We start from the raw sequence: 20,996 nt of genomic DNA on the forward strand, positions 1-20,996 counted from the left end.
TGTGTAAGATTTTCTGTGATTTCCTCCTTTTCTCAGAAGTACTTGTCCCAGGCAGCTTTGCCACTTTCTTTTCATGGATATTCACTACTCTGTTCTCCCAGGGGCTTTTGACAGGAGATAGACCTAAGGAATGGTCTCTGAATACAGCCTGGTTCTTATCAAAGGAGTTGTGGAGAATTTCACTTTACAGCTTGTCTCATTTTGCTGCACTCAAAATGCTGAATCATAAAATGTTGTTTTACTTATGGGCACTGCTGTAGCACCAGACAGCCTTGTATAATGAATTTTACCATCCAAACACAATGATGCATAGATGCACAATTATATCAGAGGGGAGCTTTGCAGCTATGTACCACTTTCTCTGCTTCCTGTTGTAAGGGGAGCAAACACACTACTGCAGAAAGCCTGAGGGAGGCTAGCATCTTTTTTGGCATAAAACACAGGAATAGGAACATCACTTGTAATTTAATTTCTTGCTTGACTGATCACTTATTACATTTCCTTGTATTTTTGTATTTGTATGTATTATTTATTGCTTTTTTATTCTGAAATGCAGTCATAACAATTCAGTTTGGATGCTGTAAAAATGCACCAACTCAGTAGTGAGTGATACAAACAATTGCCTTCACTTGTAGGTATAAGCAAATGCTGTTCATCTGTTTAGCACCATAATCTCACATCGTTTTGGTTAGAATTCTCTCTGTGAGAATAATAAGGAAGGAATATTCTCCTGTTCAGAGCATCAGGTAAATAAATTGGTGTTGCAGGTTGCATCTTGGTAAGTACATAAAACCCTAGATATTTCCTTGTATTACATATATCAGACTCTAACACCCACAAGCACATACTAAGGGAAAAAAAAAAAAAAAAGAAAAAAAAAGAAAAAAAAAAAGATATTCAGTGGGGGTGACTAAAATATCATTTTAAAAAGCATAACAGGTTTATTCATTTAATTCAGCATGTTAAAATGGAAACAGCATAAAGAACCAAAATGAAAAGTCTCCTAGAATCTAATTTTAAGATTTTAAGATTAAGTCAAGATTGCATTTTACCTCCTTCATATCCTCAAAGGTGTGATGTTTCAGCCCTGGGCTTTAGTTATTCACCTTTCCTCAGCAGAAGGAAATAGAGCTGTGACTTTTCATGGACACATGATAATTCATGTACAAATACTTGCTAGAATAAACACATAGGATATTCTGCAAGTGCTTATTCTCTGAGGATCTCTGAGACACCTTGCAATTTCATACATCTTTGAGCTAATGTAGAGGTGAACAAAAATTCAGGTAGTGAAGGATAGAGTTGCTATCTCTAATACTCTCTGGATGAAGGTAAAGCTATAAAACAGCATAGGCACTATACATAACTGTCTAGAGTAAGCACAATTTTTGTTGTTGTTGTTATTTTGTTTTGTTTTGTTTTGTTTTCCCCTGAAGTTAAGATGTAGTCTGAAAAATATTCTTGATTCATTCCAACAATTTAGTGCAAAGTTGCTAGTGTGAAATGCAGAACTGCTGCTAATTTATTTAATCCTTTTTAGTGCTTGTGAATACATGAGCATGAGAGCCCACAAAGAGGACCACATCTCTTGTTCACCTGTTCCACCTCTTCCACTGATGTAAAAAGGCATCTCATATTCTGCCCACCAAACATATACCTGCTGGCAATGAGCACCCCCCCTTAGTGCAGGACTCCCTCATATAGCTAAATGCTGCAAACCAAACTACAGCATGTTTTTGCAACATCTGACAGAGCACCTGATTTTTATCAAGACCTTGTAATGCATAGGTGAATCGCAGTCCTGGAGAGAGAAGATGGTCCACCTCTGCTAAGGAACTGTAGAGTTCCCTGGTCAGGCACGTATGGTTTACCACACTATTAGAAATGAAATCTGAGCAGGGTTTAATCCTGATAATAAAGAATTAGTCTCAGCACCATATCACTCTATATTTTATTAAAGAAATTTCTTTGAAGACCTTGGTGGAAGAAACCAGCACATACATTTTGCTGGCTGCAATAAAGAGGTCCACACTTTGATCTGTCAGTTGATCAGTAATGTATTTGGGAGCAAATTTGTCGGGATGATGCTCACTGTTACCAAGACACAAAAACCTGTCTACCCTGACTTAGGTCATCAGTGTAAATTTAGGATGTTCTCCAAGTCTCTTCCATATCTCAGGGAAGGTTTTGAAAAAAATTCTCACCAGCAGTAGCACAGCCCCTGTCCCACATGGTACTCTCAGAGCTACAAGTATTTATGGCAAAGGGAGTATTACTAAACTTTGGAAACAAACACCAAGTAGTCTCAGCTTACATATGTCCCAGCAGTACAAACCACTGCCAATTGCACCAGCTTTTGTGAGACCACAACCTCCAAACATTTGTGCCTTATCATTATCAGCTGAATTCCAGCTATTGCAGGGACAGGCCACGGCACATTATCTAGGTACCTGCAGAAGTTCATTTTTTTCTAAAATACTTCAAAATGCAGACGCATTTATTTACAGATAAATGTACTACCTCCCCTGACATTTTATGCCATCCAAAAGTTTTACATTCTTCATTTTATTTTCATTGAACACAGAAGAAGATGCAGAGATTTGTGCTGGTTATGATGCATGGCAAAGCAGAGGCTAACTCCGGGCGCACTATTCAGCCTAAAATCAGGATGCAGTCTTTGCTAAAGTGCCAGTCCTACTGCTGTTTGTAATAGAGATGTTTTCTTGGCTGTTGATTTTTTATTTTTTTTTTATTTTTCGTGGTGATTTAAGAGTTTGTAAGCAGAATAGTGAGGAATTATAAAACTTCCATCTTCACTTCCTGCTTGACTTTGATACTTTTTCTAGGCAATAAGGTTTGTTTTCCACCCATCTGATACAGTTTTCTATCAGCACCAAGTGCACAGAGTACCATTTACATCCAGAGCAGAGATATGACCATGTTCTTCTGTGTTCTCCTGGTTATTAGATTTGCATCCTGAGGACTCTGAACGGGCAAAATTGGTACTACCAGATATTTCCTTGGGGTTTCCAGACCTGAGTCTGGAAGCCTGCAGAACAGACATTATGACAGAGTTAATGTCCACACAGAAGGACATCCACTATCAAAGCATGACTAGTGATTGTGGCCAACAACATGGGTTATGTTCTCTCAGAGACCTAAAGGACTTTAAGAAACCACTTTGAGTAAAGGTTGAAATTGAAAGCAAAGTATATTGCATCAATAGAACATCTGCCTCCACATTAGAGTTGTTAAGGAGTATTTAATTTTGAAATAACAAGTCAGCTAATTCTTCAAAGCATATATGTGCTCTGGCATTCAGCCTCCCACACCTGACAAGCACAGGTTAAAAGGCATTATCACTATAAACTGCGAATAATTGTGCAGGCTAGAAGTAATCACACAATTTGTCACTTAAAAGCCCACTTGAGAAAGAAAAGCTCCAGGATCCTTATTACTGCATTACAAACAATTTACCATTTCTAGCTTACTGCTTCAGTTATCTCTTCTTAAGTCATTTCCCCTTCTCTGTTGTGTGGTTCTTTTGTGGCGTGCAGGCTGTATTTTTCTGCCACCTTGCAAAATTAACTTTACAGAAGAAAAAAATGTGAGTCAAGTGAGTCATTGCCAGGAAGTTTGTCCTTGAGCCTGATCTCCTCAGGGTCAGATAAGCATTAATGTCAGCAACAGAGAGGCTGTCCCTGCTGCCCCTGGTTTGGGTAACATGGGTGAGAGTTGTCCCCTTCAGCAGCAAACCAGTAGGTTAGCTCAGCTCTGTTGCAGCACCACAGCTGGAGATGTCAACACTGATCTTACCCTCCAGCAAAACAAGTGCCCCAGCTCTGATTCTGGCAGCCTTTCACTGGCCAGTGGTTTGTTGGTATTCACAGTTTCACTCCATTCAGTCGCAGGTATCCCCAGAGAATCACAGATTCGGTGTAAATGACCATCCAGGAGCCACCTTCCATCCAGAACACCATTCTCCTTTCAACCCGGAGCTGTCTGCAGACTATTAATCTTTCCGTATCCTTGGGGTGTGTTAAAGGCAGGAATTTCTGCTCTTGTCACTTTCTTACTTCAAGCTCAGGACAGTAGTCTTCCACTCTACTTCTGTAGAAAATATTCTTCCTTTTGTGTTCTCTTATGGCCATTTCTTTTCATGGCACAACCTAGGTCCCTTCAGATGGTTTGGTCCAGCCAGTTTGGGCTGACTTACAAGCCCTACATTCCCAGATCTAGGATTGCTTGGAAACTGGAACTCACTCCACATTATCCCTTTTGTACATCCCAAAGCCCCCAAAACAGCCATCCAACAGGAAACCCAAAATACCTTCAAACCATCCACCACCACCACCAAAAAACAGACACAGATCCCAGAATCTGAGTAACCTCCCATGAAGGGATTAGCTACCTTGAGCAGACTTGGGAGCAATGAGGTGCTATGCTTGAAAGTATACACAGCAGCACAGATGACTGCAGGAAGAGCCCTGTGAGCTCTTGGATCGTGGGTGCTGCCACCAGCTTTTGTGCCCCGGTGGCAGGCTAATGCCATGGGTGTGCAGGGACAGGCCAGCAGCTCCGCAAGGGTCCTTGAAACTCATGTGTGCACAGCGGGGGCTTGCCTCTGCACCCTGGGACCTTGTGGAGGGGAAGTGTAGGCTCAAGCAGGTGCAATGTATGGCCCCAAGGATATCTGTAGTTGACAGGAAGTTTGGACTTTCTTTACTTTCTAATATTCTCTGAAACGTCCATTATACACATTGCTCAGTCTTCAGTTTTACATCTTACCTCAGAAATCTCTCCTGCTGCCATCCTGGACAGCCGAGATATTTGCCTGCAGCTGCTTTGGACTATCATAGCCTATAAATCCACAAATGCTTTAAGCTGCCCTAAGCCGGAAATGACACCCAAAGCCTTCCTTACCCCGTGCTGCCCCTTCACTTACACAGGGACAAGTGCCTGGATGCTGTTAACTGGAGCAGGGAACTCATCTTTCCCCCACTCCCCTCTTCCTTTTTTTTTGGTTTAGTTGCAACCCACATTAGTTGTCCCCATCATACCCTGCCAGTTCATTGAGCAATCACACCCAGGGCTGTGCTGGCATGGAGGGCTGGATGCTCCCCTGGGCACACAGCTGGCTCATGCTGGCCTGGGGTGACATGAGGTGCAGCTTTAGCTCTGCTCTGAGTCTTTCCGAGCATCTTACTAGGACTGTGTTCAGCCCAGTGACCCCTCTGTCCTCTTCAGCAGATGCCCACAATTCAACAGAGAAAATGCATTGCAAAAATCTCTCCTGCTCCTCTGTCCTCCATGGGTAGTAACTACCCGTGTGCCTCACCCTGCCTGGCAAGGGCAAATGACAATGTAGCCTCCCTCCTACTTACAGCTCTCTCTGCTCTGCAGCTGTTAATGATTTCTTTCTTTCCAAAAACTGCCACTGTCCAATTGATTAGCATAATTAAGTTAAAACTCAGAGCAATTATTTCTAACCTTCACTTGGTTAGAAGGCAGGGTTTGTGTTTTAAAAAGGAATCTGTACTGAAAACCAGTTTATCTTCCCAACCTTATCTATTGCTTTAAATATTGCAGAAATCTTCTATCAGATTCTGGTTCCTGCAAAAGGTATTGAAATTCAACTCCTCTTCTTACAGGAGAAGGACCTGGGCTTGCTTCTTTTATAATGGATAGCTTTTGATCCAGCTATGACAATTATACATAAAACCTGAACTTTAAAGGACACAAACATCAGAAGCTGATGCTTCTGCTTCAGAAGATGTTAGATTTAGATTGGCAAGAGAATTGGGGGTGGGAGTTCTGTTGAGCACTTTACTGATCTGATTCTACATCCAAAGTATGCATACCTCCCCAGTCACCTCATAGGCTGCTAAGGAGTCAAGGAAATAGACAGCAGGCTGGAAAGTTTGTGTTGTTGCAGAGCTGCCCCTTTGGGGTGAGGAGGGCAGTCAGTCTGAATGCTAGAGCAGGCAATAGTCCAGGCTGTGATGGTAGTATGCACAGGGCAGGTGGCACAAGCCTTCTCCCTCCCTCTACTGAAGTTAAGGGTTACATATAAATTAATAAAGAATAAAAACTAGGAAATGATTCAGGACAATCATGCCACTGTAAGTATCAGCGTGATGCCACCACCACTTCTCTTTAATTCTGTCCACTTACTATCTTCCTAATGTAATCAATGCTCAGTTGTTTCAAATTAGGTTGTGTTAAACCTGGGGCTGTGCTTTCTTGTATATTTTTGACTATGGGAAATCATGGAATCAGATGTGAAAGTCTTTCTTATGGCTCAGACAACATCTAGTGTGGAAGATCTTTGACTGGCTTCAGATGATAGGTAACACAGCATCCCACGTTTATATTATCTTGGATACCAGACAGATTCATTCAGTCTGTGTCTGTGTGGACAGTCTAGATGGACAGAGAGAGTAATTCCAGGGCAGAAGGTGAATGTTTCATAGTTATTCGGATAGAAAACACTATAGATAGAAATTTTACACTTTCCTACAATCCTGACACAGCTCTTTGCCTCATGGGATGATTCATTTACACTTAAGAGAAAACATAGTGGCAAGAGTGACTTTTCCCTCAGACCCTTTCCCTTTACTTTCCTCACTGCAGATTTCTACAGCCCTGCTTCCTAGCCTGAGTTCTGACCAACTGTCTAGAAGCATGTTTCTGCTTCAAAGAATGTAAAGTAATTAATCCTCTTCCTTCAGGACCCCTCTGCACTGTCACCCTGCTTTCTCTGGCAGGCTCCCTGTTACTGCACCCAGGATTTCATCAGAAAGCAGTTCATATGCTTTTGCTATGGTACGGCAACTCCTCATTCAAACACACAGAAGATCCATCCTGCCTCTGGGCTCAGGAAACAAATAAGTGTCATTGACTCAATGGGAATTACCTTTATTGTTTAGAAGACAGCCCCCAAAAATGGCCCTTTAAACAGAATTTTTAAAGGTGGGCAGGCTACCTAATTTTTGGTAACCAGAGGAATGTGTGAAATGTCATCACTGCCTGCAAAGCCAGGAGGAAGAAGGGAGGAGATACATCCTAATTAGAAATAGGATTAAAAAAAAAAAAAAGTAAAGAGAGTATTGCCACACACTACTAGTAAAAGCAAGCAAGCCTATGAGGATACTTCAAACTGAATATTGCAAGAGCATTTATCATTACTTATACAGCTGACAATGGTTAATTATGGCAAAATAGTTCACTGAAGCATAATTAGCATGTGCACTGAATTTCCCACAACACTATAAATCTAAATTTCACTCTAAATCCAAATCCAAATTCTACTGAAGTGTGAACCTTGGGATTCTGATTTCTGTAGTGCATATCCTGTGTATCACCATGTGGGGATCCCCCTGACTTTGACCGACAGGCAAACCACTGCTTTGGTGGAGCATGGCAGCAGTTCAAACAGCAGTCTCCCACCAAATGCAAACTTGACAAGGCATTTAGGAGGTTGCATGCTGCTACATATGTAGCATATGTGTTTGATTTTGGCCGAGGAGCACATCTGCAATGACAGTAAGAAAATAATTCACTGTGCTTTGAATGGTAGGAAGCATTTTGGACTAAGGAAGCAGGATTCTTTCTTCCTTTCACATAGCAGGATTTCAAAACAAGACCTACAGATACCCAGAGCTTGGAGAGCAAAATGCTCTGGGCTCACTCTGGGGATGTATCTGCATAAAAAGAAGTACAGGGTGGGAAACAAGGAATGCAGCTAAAGAAGCCAGAAGTGGCAGCATATGGCACTAGCTGAAGAACAATGACTGGTAAAGCATGTTGCCTCACAAAGATGCAGGTTCAAAGAAGTATTCTGAAACAGAAGTTTTCCACCTTTTCCAAGGTCCTTGAGCAAGGTTGTCTGTGGCTGTGTGCCCTCTGTTGTGCATACGGCATGTGTGTATATGTGAAATATGTTCAGAATGGTATTTTTCTCTTGGATAATCAATCTCATCTTGCTACATGTTTTGTAAAATTATCTCCTGTGACTGAATAAACTACTAATTTCAACTTTTTACAAACCAACCACAGAAAGTAGGAAGCTCTTGTTCTGTCAATAGGTGAAGAAAAGCAAAGGTCTGTAGTTATGTTGGATGTTCTGTTTAATCAGAAGTTTAATAATCTCTGTAACTTCAATAGGATGTAGGAGAGAGTACAGTAGATAAGTTCCTAATTATTACCTCCTTTAAACTGTTAAATCTCAGAGATGTCATTACTCCTGGTAAAGAATTTAATTATTCTAGAAGCTTCAAAGTGAGTAGGTTTACAAAATTGCTCAGCAGTATGTCTTATTTGTGTTTTATTCATAATAGTTCAGAAGTCATCTCAAGGCATCTACCTCTCCAAAATGGGTATGCATGTATTCTGTGTACATCATGTTGTGCTCCTGTGCTTTAGTATGTGGTGAAAAGAATGGCTTTTTTGGCTTATTGGCAGATGTACTGAGTATGTAGTATGTGCACATACCATCCATGAATCTGTTATTTTGAGGTAAACAGAAGTCTGGCAAGCATGCACAATGATTATTTGTTTGATGGGGAGAAATGCTGAGTTTTATTTGCATTTTATTTGCAATACAATGACAACTTTTTTTTTTTTTTCTTCAGAAATTCATTGACACATTTCATGTGCAAAAATACCCGACATTTTTGTCAAAGCACGCGCGTGTTAATATATTTTTATTGATACTGGGGAACATAAATGAGAGCTTGCGTCTGCTTTATAGGGCAAGGGAAAGGAGAAAATATAGTGGAAATTGTCTTACATTAATGTCCAAAACTGAAATCTGCAATCCTTTTTGGAATTATCTTCAGAGATAGAGTGGCTGGGAGACTTCATTTCACGTCTACCTCAAAAAGGCCAATGTGTCAATAGGAAAAAAGAAACACATACGTTGAAATCACATATAATGAAACCTAGTGACTAGGTTTAGCTAGAGCTAAACAAAACAAAACAAATCAAAACAAACAAAAAAAAAATACAAACAGTTAGAAAACCATATTGTGGGAATAAGAGACACAGAGAAAAATCAGGAGCTGTATATATTAAAAACTACACCAACAAAAATTTTGTTGATGCTTTTGTAGATAAGATGAGAAATGCAGATGCTCCTTTTTCATCATTTAACCCTGTGTTGAGAATACCAGGGGAGAATTCCCACTGACAGCTGAGTGCACAGCAGCCCTTGCCATCTGGGCATAAAGTGCATCAGGGCTCAGCAGACAAAATGGGGTCAACCACCACAAGAACCCATTTTACACAATACCATGCTGGAGCCAAGGAGAAACCTACATGGAGGTTGAGGTGACTGGCCCAAGGAAGAAGAAAAAATACGGGAAGGACCACAGTGAGCCTTAGACGTAGGTCAGGGACAGGCACCCTATCGAGTGGTAAAACCACCATGTGTGCACATGTGTATAACCACTCACTGGGTGTCTTTTTCTTTTCAATCTTCAGGAAGAGGCAGCCAGAGTTCTCGCCCACCAGCCAGTGTCCGTCGGCACATGTGCAGCTTTGAAAAATCCCACACTGCAGTGAATGTGTAAGAGAAGCTGCATGACAAAGAGTGGTTTTACCCCTTGCTTTCTCTTTCTCATTGGTTTATCATGTCTAATGATGGGACAAATGTGGTGCATGCCATTAAAGATGGGAAATTTGCTTATGTCCCCTGTTTCACACAATGCCTTAATCTGATTGTCCAGATGTGATGAAGAGGACACTCAACATTTTTTTTTTTTTGCAGCTTTTACTTAAAAGAAAAAAAAAAAAAGAAAAAAAAAAAGAAAAAGAAAAAAAAAAAAAGAAAAAGCCTAGCCTTCACTTTTATTTGTAAATGCTTGCAACTTTGCAAATACATCCTTTTTTGTACTAATTGTATCTTCTTTTTTCCATTTAGCCAACTTTTTTTTTTTTTCTTTACAGTTTTGCATGGAGATGACATTAATCTGTGTGCTTTAAACAAAAATCCAGTGGCTGTCTCATAGCAAGATACCTTTGCTGTGCACAGCTCTCACTAACTGCGCTCGTTAGTAAACTGCTGCTCCAAAGCCAGCAGAGGGAACACAGAAAACGCTGGTTTGGTGGCATTCACTGAGTAGGGAAATGATGTGCAGTAAATAAAAACTGCAGAATCTGACACAGGAACAAAGAGCTGCCCTAGCATATCTCTAAAGAATAGCAGAGAAAATTTTACTGTTACAGATCTTGAAAGACATTCAGCTTCTGAATATTCTCCATTCAGTGAACAGGAACAAAGTTCAGCTGTTCAAAAATAAAAGTGCAAATACTGCCTTCTCTTAAGCATACACAAACTCAGTGGAGAAAACATGCTAGCTCTTGCAGAAACGGAAAGGCCTCGCCTCCTTTTTTTCCAGGACAGATTTATGATCTTTTCCATCCGATAAACTGCAGATGTGAAGCAGTCCTGCTCCCTGCCCCAGGGAAGGTTGTGCAGTGATGAGGTAGAAATCTGCCTCTGAGGCACTTACACAGCATTTTGAGCAGCACAGTCCCTGTGCAGCCCAAGCTGCCGTTCAGCTCCTATAATCAGCCACAAAACATTCCAGCCTCTGGAATGCACAGGCTGTGCAACTTGTGGACAGGTAGCAGTGATGTTAATTCAACCAAATCTGCCCCTCTGACTCGCAGATCAGAAGAAATAGAGTTAGTCTACATCATAGACTTGGCGCAGCAGTGATGGTTATGCAGGGCCTGGGCAGCAACCAGATTTGCCTCCCTGAAACAAAAATTTTGCAAAGCCAGCATAAGAAGAAGTACAAACATTTTGTTATTAACTTCTGTCTAACAATACGTCCTTCTTTTCTGGTGTAGAGCTAATGCTGCAGATTTGCAGGGCACAGATTGCCAACTGTATATCTGGAGACAGAAATGGGTGATGAAATAGGAATCTGACCATTAGGAATCAAAGAAAGGCAAATGCAACAACAGATTATATTCAAAAAGCATGGATACAAATAATAAAATTCCTGAGCATGGGGAAGGCTGAAGCTCATGCTCTTTGCATGACAGCGCTTGGGATTTCTTTTTTTTTTTTTTTAAGTTTGTAAAAAAAAAAAAAAATCCTCATTCACATGGTCTCCTGAGAAGCACCTCTGGTGCGATGCCAAGCAGTCCATGGGACTTCAAACACTTGTGGCAGCAGCACACATAAGAAAGGCTTTAAAAAGCAGCTGAGCTTTTCAGACCTCCTGAGCATGAAGCTTGCTATTTCGGCTTCTTCCGCCTCCTCTGCCCCTCAGGCTTCCCTCTCCCTCCAGCAGAATCAGTGCTTTCAGAGGCTCAGCAGTGCTGCACTGCAGCCAGGGGAAGGGGCATCCTCCTCTGCCAACCCATGGCCTGGCGGCCAGGCTGAGCTGCACAAAGTCAGGCATCCGCCATCTCACTGGATGTCCATCACCACCTCCTGGCCTCGTGCCCAGGTCTCAGCCAGCAAAACCGCAGCAGTCAGCCAGTCTGGATTTCGCTGGGGAAGCCTCACTTTGCTGCCCCAACATGCTAGAAATCACCAAGGCTGTTACATTTTCCCTCGCCTTCCAGTTACAGGCAGATAGCTGGAGGGGCTCCAAACTTTTGTGTTTGATGCACGCAATACTTAGCATTGGTTATTGTGCTAACATTGATCTCAATTTTCCGTGTGATCCTGGAGATGGCCAAAAATGCAGAGCCATGAAAATATAGAATAATAAAAACTGATTGTCATCTTAATAAACTCAGAAACATCAGCTTTGAGCTTCAGGGCTCTTTTCTCCTGAAGCTGCACGTTCGTTGCCATGGAAATGTCCGGATACACCCAGAAAAGCCACAGCCCTTGCTCGCTGGTTTATCTCCTGCAGCATATTAGAGCTAGATCTATTAAAAAAGGGGTGCCTCATGACTAAGCTTCCTGTGGCAACTGGGTTAAGGCTGCATTCGAAATGCTGGCCCTCCCACCAGCAGCATGTTACAACAAGTCTGGTGTCTCTTTGAGCGCTGTTTAACCTGACGGGAGTTTATTTTATTCACAAATATACCAGAGAATCTGCCAAGTTATGGTGGAGAAAAACCTCATTTACTGCTATAAAACTGCTGCACACTTTTTGGCAACAAATATCCAGAGCAACTATTAGGAATTTATTCCTGTCATGATATAGCTATTGGCTAGGAAATATTCTGGATTTTCAGAATAATTTTCCCCTTTGTAACTTCACCTAGGGTTCTCAGTTGTGCATCTACTCATTATGTGGAATATCTTCCATTCTCCGTGTTAATGCCGTTCAGATGTTTGAAATCTGTTACCGAGTTCTTTCATCAAACTGAACGTATTCAGTTAGTTCAGCTTTCTCTCATGAACTTTTTTTCTCTGTTCCTGATGGGGCTTTTTATTGCTCTTCTCTATATGGCATCCCATTTGCCAATATCTTTCTGGTTAAAAATGTGGTGTCCACAGAACCACAGAGGAATTAAAGAAAGCAAGGAAAAATCTACCATAATCTTAATTAATATGAATCTGCATTTATAGGAAAGGTCTTCCCTACACATTCCTAAAGGAATCTCTGTACCATGCTATGGTGCTTTTGAGTGGGGAACACAAAATTTGTCAACTATTTTGTGGCTTGTTTATATATGAAACCCATTAATTTCTGATCCAACAGCAGCTCTAGATCTTTTTTCTGCAATACTTCTTTTAAAATAATGTATTTGAAGGTTGTTGATCTTTATAGCTTTATAGTTCTACAGCCTATTTTGTCTTAGTTATTGCTGCCTACGCTTTTCCTAAATTAATTTCATTCTATCATTTTCTTCCTGTGTTCCTCAGCTTTCCAGGTTCCTTTGCTCAACACATTGTAATTTTCAGTTTTCAGGTTGCATTAGCTGTGTTCCTTTTCAAGCCTGTCTGAAAAAAAAATGTTTCAGTTAAGGTATTGTCAATGACTGCACTGCTGTATACATTTATTCAAGTGTGCAGCATGAGGCACATCTTCAAGTAATACAAATGTGCTTCTCCATTGATAGAGGTGCCACAGAGAATCTATGATGATTTACACCACGCATTTCTTGTGCACTAACTTTGAAAACCTTAAAACAATACAATGGTCATCCTGTAGGATGTACTCATTCTGAATATTGGCTGTTTTTAAATTATCAGTAACAACAAAATAAACAGATTTCATTATTATTATTTTTTTTCAATAATAAGATTACTTTTTAAAATTCACTTTGATTTGCAGGTTTTTGATCTTCATTTCTTGAACACTGGAAGAATTTGCCTGCTGTTTAGGACAAACTGTTCATTATCCTGAACTTTGTATTATCTGTTATAATAAGTTGTTTTCTCCAAGCAACACATATTTATTTAGTAGCTACTTGTTATTCTTCTCAAAATACTTAATGAACAGTTTGCAAGCTGCAACCTGCTTCGCAATTTGGGGACATTTTAATAATGTCAAAGCTATCAGATCAGGAGTTCTTTGCAAGTTCTGCAAATATATTTTTCCAAATTATTTGCAGTAACTTATTTTTAATCATTTCTGTGTAGCAAAACATACTGGTGAACCAAAAGTTTTGTCACTAATAATTAGATAGATGACTGAAGTGTGACATAGCTTCTGCATTTTCAGATGAGACTAAAAATTAATACTAGCAATTATAATTACATTTGCTGGTATTATCAGTGAATTATTCTCTGAAATTGTTCTCTGAAATGTTATTATGAAAGTAACATTTACCTCTTGCAGCAGAGTAACAAGGAATAACTAGGTTAGATTTACTTGACACAAGCCTGTGGCAAGGCAGGGGATTAGAAAGGTGGCTCTGGGTTTGTGCACACCCACTGCAACCCCAGGTCTCATCAGGCTCTGCCCCTGTGGTATAGTGGGACAGCGTTATGTTTTCCTGCAGTTTGTGTATACCTGTTTTTTGTGTAGCTGCTTCCATGGTACATTTAAAATAGCTCTCTAATTTACATAGAACGTTGTGTCCCATGTGCAAGGCAAGCAATTTGTTTTGTCCTGAAGGAAGGGAGGGGAACGACACAGAAAAGTTAGTTCAGTAATTTGAATTTCCAGAAACACCAGTGGGAGGTTAAACTTTGCTCTAATTATACAGCACCAAAGAAAGAGTTGGAGTCACGCTGTGAGAACTGTTGTAAGATCCTCTTATCACTGAAGAAGAGATTGCATTGTAGATGGACTAACACTGAAGTTGTTTTGTGATTATTATTATTTTTTTTTTAGGTGATAAAAAGTGATATTTATCAGCAAAAATCCTGAGCATACACCGGATTGTGTATGCTTAGACTGTGTATGCCCAGAGTGTGGTGGGAGGGTGACGGGCCCCTCACTCTAGGGTGAACCACAGAGAGGTTAAACCTGGGTTAGTAAAAAAGATAAGCCCTTGGAAGGAATGCTTTTAAAAATCACGCTTGCACGAACATGTTAACCAACATGCCCTGCTCTGCTAATGAGTGGCGGGGCTGGCTGCTCCCACTGGCTTAAAGGCCCGAAGGAGAGGGTCCTTCTTAGCACAGGGAGATATCCCTAAGCTGGATGAAAGACAGTTCACTCCCTAGGTCAAATTTCATGCCACAGCGGCCTTACTGCAGTGAATACTATGATGGAGGAGACCTTAGAGACAGAAGCGAAACACTGCAGTGTGCTGCAGTGCAGGTACTAGCCTTAAATCTTAAACTATTTAGCTTGGGTCCTGGGAGCGGTGAGGCTGCTGTGGGACAGAGCTCTGCTTGGGTTCATTACTGCTGATTACATGGCTGCAGAGTTGAAGAAAGCTTGTCAACGGCTACTTGCTTTTCTGTAGGCAGTGCAGAAATTCCCCTGCCTAGAAGGGTAATCTGTGAAGGGGAGAGCATCATTTGTTGACTGGGCAGCACTTGACACTGGTCTTACCTGGTTGCTGATCAGATAGTTTAGGGTTTGGTTTGGACCCAATTTTTGTTTACAAAATTGACAGCCCCTTGCATTTATTGTTCATTCCTAAAATTTTAGTTTCACACTAGGTTATCCCAATGCCTCCTACCAGCAGTGGCATTTCAAACAGTTACTATAGTGATTATGAGGAGGTAGGCTTGACCAAAACATCAGTCTGACAATGAAAGAAAGGGAACTTCTTTCTTCTGTAATCTTTTCTGCTGATTGATTGCCACTGCTGCTTAAAAAACAAAAAACAAAAAACAAAACAAACAAAACAAAACAAAACAAAACAAAACAAACAAACAAACAAAAACAATCCTATATATCTGCCCTCTAAAGGTAACCAAACAAAGCTCTTGTATCTCAAAAGGAAACAAGGAATTAAATCTAGCATTTCCTGAAATGTCCCTTCTTTTTCATCCTCAAGCACTTTGCCTAACTGCATCCCCAGCTGTTTCACTCTGGCAGTGACAAACACTACATCAGATGAGGAGCCATTTCTCAATATCATATAGGTTCCTAAAGCTAACCTCATTGAAGCAACCTGGGTATATCACTGGGTTTAACTTTTCCTTATGGTGTCATTTAAGGATTTTTATGCACAAAAAAAATCAAGGCAAAAAAGACAAAGGTTCAAGCACACGGGATGGAAAGTTCACCAAATTCTTTATGCTCTGGGTCTCAGGCTATAACTTCACTGGCGAAATGTAATAGGATCAGAGAGTTGTACAGACTAGTTTACTACAGACCACTGGTATTTGGAGATGGGCCAACCACCTTCTACCTCAGGAACATTCAGTGTCTAAAATATGAAGAAACCTTTGCCATCCGATGTCTGAACCAAGACATCTTCAGGACCATGCTGTATGAGGAAGAACTAACTGTTGCAGGGTTCCCAGGTTTCACTCCAAGGAAGCCAACAAGGTCGAATACCCTAGGCACTATCAGGAGCAGGACTCTCCTCTTTGACTGTGTTGGGACTTCAGACTGAGGCAGTCCTAGTCACAAGCAGGAACAAGATTTTGGGCATATGGAGACCCTTAACAAAAAACAGTGAACCACCTAAAATGCTGTAGGCATGTCCTCAGCTGAGGAATGGCTGGGCAGGGATATTTTGGATTGCTGTTTCGGATTTGGGCACATCATTTCTTTTAAAGACTTTCTGTAAGTAACTATTAAGGTTTGAAATTGTTTTCTGGCTTGTTTAGTGTCTATAATCATCAGCTGGAAATACGTGAAAGTGACTGACTAGCCCAGAGTCGTGCAGTGAAAACATTGTAAAAATTGGTACATGTATTAAAAATAGCACTTTGAATTACTGAGGAAAAATAGCAATAGATTTGCTGACGGAACTCACACATGTAACACAAACTCACACCAGTAATGTACTTGTGCCTATTCCCCTAAAATACAAAAGTTCTAGACAAAGCTGTGAAGAAAGTTCAGAAACTGCAGCGAAAATCCATATATGCTGTTGCCTATCTAGTGAAACCAAACCCATCTTATGTGTTAAAAGGGTACCCAAGGGCCTATCTAGACATCTAGGCTAGATACAAAGATATGAAGAAATAGTTATGCTGGATAAACATGACTATAAACCTTAATGTCACTTGAGACTCCAAGAAGTTCACTGCCAAGCACTGTGTGCGAAGTCTAAACTCTGTAGGAAATTTTATAATGGAGAGAGAAAGTTAGGAAAGGCAAATAAATACCTGCATAGGCATCTCTTATTGACAAAAGCAAGAAGACACCAGTTTTCACTGAGCAGAGAGTATCATGTTTTCTATAACCCAGCCATGACACTGTCCTTTGTGTTGAAAAGCATCCTTTCCCCCATTATGAAAGATAATTTTGATTTTAACCTTCTCCCATTGGTGCAGCCTTCAAAAAAAGTGTGATGATTGCTTAGCAAATGGTGACCATGCAGTTAGGACTGTCACATTGCTTTGCACATGTGAGCTGATTGATGTCCAGCCAATATTCACTTCTGGTCAGAGCTTTTCCAGCCCCATCTTTACTTTTTGCCTAAGTGTCAATTAATACCATTCAAGGTGACTAGTCTTTGTTTCAGGATAGCAGTTTTTTTTTTCTTGTATGTTAATAGTTAATTCTGCCTAAATGCACCAACTGCATGACTGCCTGCCTGCTGCCCAGCAAGATAGAGCCCAGGTACTGCCACAACAATCTCCTGACTCCATCTCAAATACAACTCATTGACAGGCTCGTGGTGCACGGACACAGCAAGCAGAGTAAGTTGAGGGAAAGAGCCAGAACAAAAGACTGAGGAGAGTCATAACAGAAAGAGGTTTTCCTGGTGGAAATCGCCTGAATGACCCCGTGAAGAGCCACTGCGGCTCTAAAGCTATTTGTCACAAGGCTATTGGAGGCCTGGCAGGTGGAGGCAAGGTGCCAGCAGCACCAGCTTTCCCTGTAGAGCAAGTTGGTAACAGATGAAACCTGATTAAGTGGTTTGTTCACGGGTGGGTATTGTAGTCCCAGCACAGTTTGATTTAAGTATGGCTGTTGACTTGGGCTCAATTAAGTATGTTATGGAGAGTGCTACAGAAGAAAGAAGTCAGGAGAGCAGGATTTGAGAGTGAGGGGGAGGAAAAAGAACTGAATAGGAGGAAGATCTGAAGGCAGAGGTAGTGAGCTCCTTAAAATAACAGCGCTTGCCTTTGATGTAAAATACAAGATCTTGGGAACAAAGTAAGATAGATACTAAACAGATGGTGTGAGGAGGGATTCGAAAGTGCGATGATGCACCAGAGCTAGATATGAAGAAGTAAATGATGCAGAAGTGGACTTAGCATAAAAGACAGCAGATAATCATCATGTTTTTCCAGAAAAGCCTTTTGCAGTACTTGTAAGCAATAGCATCAGCAAAAATACAATGAGAGCGGTTGACTTATTTTCCTCTCTACAAGAACAGACTTGTTTTGTACTCAAAGCAGACAAAATGTTTCTGTGTGAAGAGTTTGCAAATCTCTATATTTTAAAACATTACTTTAAAAATCTTTCACACCCAACAGCTATAGTAATTTGTTTATCCCTATAGCACTTCAAAAAAATGTCATATCAGACCTCATTTTGATCAAAAATGTGTGCTTCTAAACCTTCATTCTTATCTTTTCATTAATAACTATAAAGAGGTTTCATTCTAGCCAGCTGGGAACTCATCTACTTTGTTTTTCTCCATGTTAAAGCTCTAAATCCAAACATCTCCAGGTCCTACCAGCTACGTGCTTGGGGGAGTTATGAATTTTTTAGATTGGCCTCTTCTGGTGAGCCAGTTCCTACCAAGATAATGAGTCATAGGTCCAGAGTTGGAGATGAACCTCACTGCTTGGATCCTGCACAAATTCTCTTTTTCTCTAGGAATATTTACTGCTAAGCAGAAAAGTGCCACGTTATTATGTACATTTCTTTCCCTTTTGCCAGTTTTTCATTATCTGTGTTGTACCAATTTCTCCCAGTTATGACAAAGTTAGCCAACAATATTTTCACAAAATTCAACGGGTAATTATTTACTCCCTGAGAAAGAGAAGTGCAAGAAAAAGCAAAATACTAAGAAAAATATTGCAGGCTGTATGTAAGGGAAGTGATCTCCCCTGGTGTGTGCAGCACCACGAGGCAGCACTGCTGTGCCAGCCTCCCACCCCTGCCTCCCACCTGCACTGCAATCACAGGGCCTGAATTTTAATCCTTTGTTTACTTCTGCCCCCTGAGGGATGAAACCCTGAGATAAGGCTGGTTCATACACATAATCTCAGAATTTCTCTCTAGTCTTTGGTTTCCACCCAGGTGATGCATATTGTAATTTATGAATGATCTCCACTGCCTGACCTGCAATTAAACAATTGCTTGGTCCTCTGAAGCTCAGCTCTCCGTCCCACCAGCTGCTAATGAGGTATCACTCTGCTTTGAGTGCTGCTCTTTGCAAGGCCAAGGGAGCTGTAAAAACACTGTCACTCCTCAGCTATGGATCTGACCCTCCAGTTTCCCCTCAGCCAAACGTCCAAACACTGGGATCCAGCCCACATGAGGAGTTGGAGGGTTCGACTCACTGTGATCGTGTTGCTGCTTGTTCCTCCCACTGCCCACACAAACCGACTGTTTTCAGTCCCAACATTTTATCCTGGTTTGTAAATAGTGGTCACTGGGGAATAACTATGTTCTGTCTGTCCTGACTGCCAGCAAGGTGTCCCTGCAGTGTCAGCACGTCCCTAAGTAGGGGGCTTTGTTTGGACATGGGAAGGTGAAAAAGGGCTGACACATGGGATGGGCAGGCAGAGGAATTGGGCATGCTTTTGCCTTCTACCTGAAGGAGGCCCTGGTGGGTGCCTGTCATTTCTGTGATAGCTAATGTGTTCCCAAGTGTGATGGGGAGTAGGGAATAAAAAGAGGGGTTATTAATGCTTCCTCCTGCTATATAGGGTGCCAAAGGCTAAGGCTGTGGGATGTTTATCTTTCAACAGTTTGAAAATGTTTCCTATAAGCTGTAAATCAGGCTTAATTAAAGCTCTTCCTGTGATGTTATTTTTCTTTTTCTCTTTCCCCTGCAAGGTGCAGTCAGCAAACCTAGATAAAAAATGAAAAGGCTAAGGGTCCTCAAACCACAGCCAGTCTTCCCAGAGCCCTTTCCATAGGCTGGGCTTTCCAGGGTGGCCAAGGGGCACATAACCATTGTGGAGTAATTTCCTTTGGATGAAAATTGCTGTAACTGCTGTTGTTAAAAGATGCTGTTGTTTCCTTCTGCAGTATTTCTGGGAGGATATGAAGAACTGGGAGAGGGGCGGGGGTTGGGGAGCATGTTAAAGAGGCAAAACAATTGGGATTTATGTAGGCTTGTTTGCTATATTGCCCATGTCTGTGTAATGTAAATGCAAATAAACCCATCTTTATTTTATTCATAGTTCTAATGGAAAGTCTGTGTCATGGTCTGAACCAGGTGGAAGACAAGCTCCCAAGGGCGAGCACATGTGGCACAGACTCTCAGTGCATGTGAAGAGCCAGGAGACAGGGTGCAATCAGACAGCCGTGATCAAACCCCTCACTAAAAGCTACCACGGCCAAACCAAGAGCCTGACTTTTACCGACATCAGCAGCAAGACTCTGTACAATGTGGTGGAGGAAGAAGAGAGAGAGCCCGTCCGCCTCAACCAGCCAGGCAGCCCCTCAATGGTGGTGCACAGGCGGGTGGCAACGACACCCCCGCTGCAGGCCTCGGCGGAGGAGACCCACCTCTTCTTGCCCGACCAGTCCCCCAAGACCCTGCCCCTGCAGCCTCGATCTCTCATGGAGCAGCTGCAAGGGGTGGTCAACAAGTTGGCCACTGGCATCCCCGACTTCAACGCCGTGCTCCCCACGCCTGGCTCAGGGAACGGTGTGCGGCCTCCTCAGCAGCCACCCCTGCCACCTCTCCAGGCATCCGCCTTCAGCGGGGAGCCCCTGTCTCCCCCGTCTGAGGAAGCAGAAAGTGAGAAGCTGAAGCTCATTCAGGGATATGTTTATGAGAAGAACCCAGAGGACGAGGAGGAGGAGGAGCCGGCCACCAGCAAGCTCACCCTGGAAGACTCACCGGCGCTGACGCCCCCGTCCCCTTTCCGGGATTCGGTGGCTTCGGGCAGCTCCGTGCCCAGCTCCCCCGTGTCAGAGTCGGTGCTCTGCACCCCCCCAGACATGACCTATGCCTCTGTCATCCTGAGGGATTATAAGCAAAGCTCGTCCACCCTGTAGAGCACAGACGCTGCGAGAGACGTGATGGGAAGGACGTTGGCAGCTGCCTGCTGTTAGGTCCTGGGGAGATGTATTCCCCAGAGGCAGTGGAGGGAGAGGAAGCAAAGTCACATATGACAGGGCAAAAACTTTATCCTGCACTTAAAGAATAAATAAAGAAAAAAAAAAATCCATTCTGAGGGCTCAAAATTCTCTAGCTGTTAAAAATACTGTACTTTGAGAAAATGACAGGAAAAAACAAAGCACAAACCCAAAAGACAACTTCTATAGCAAAAAAATGAATAAATACATTGGGAAAAAAAAAAA

The 20,996-nt window shown here is 41.8% G+C and overlaps 1 protein-coding gene across 2 annotated transcripts in view; it reads left to right on the forward strand.

The window, feature by feature from the left end:
- Positions 1–20,690, forward strand: part of GRM1 (glutamate metabotropic receptor 1) — a gene marked incomplete at both ends in the record, with an annotated part of 182,295 nt that extends 161,605 nt beyond the window's left edge. The window contains one exon of one of the 2 annotated variants that reach the window (XM_084283902.1): positions 19,868–20,690. In XM_084283902.1, coding sequence (XP_084140028.1) covers positions 19,868–20,690 — 823 coding nt within the window. Of the gene's footprint in view, positions 1–9,483; positions 9,545–19,867 lie in introns of those variants that run through there. The other variant, XM_084283903.1, reaches the window with a different exon arrangement.
- Between the last annotated feature and the right edge of the window lie 306 nt (positions 20,691–20,996).

This window comes from Netta rufina (genome assembly GCF_964035555.1).
Source record: "Netta rufina genome assembly, chromosome: 3".
Lineage (NCBI taxonomy): Eukaryota > Metazoa > Chordata > Aves > Anseriformes > Anatidae > Netta > Netta rufina.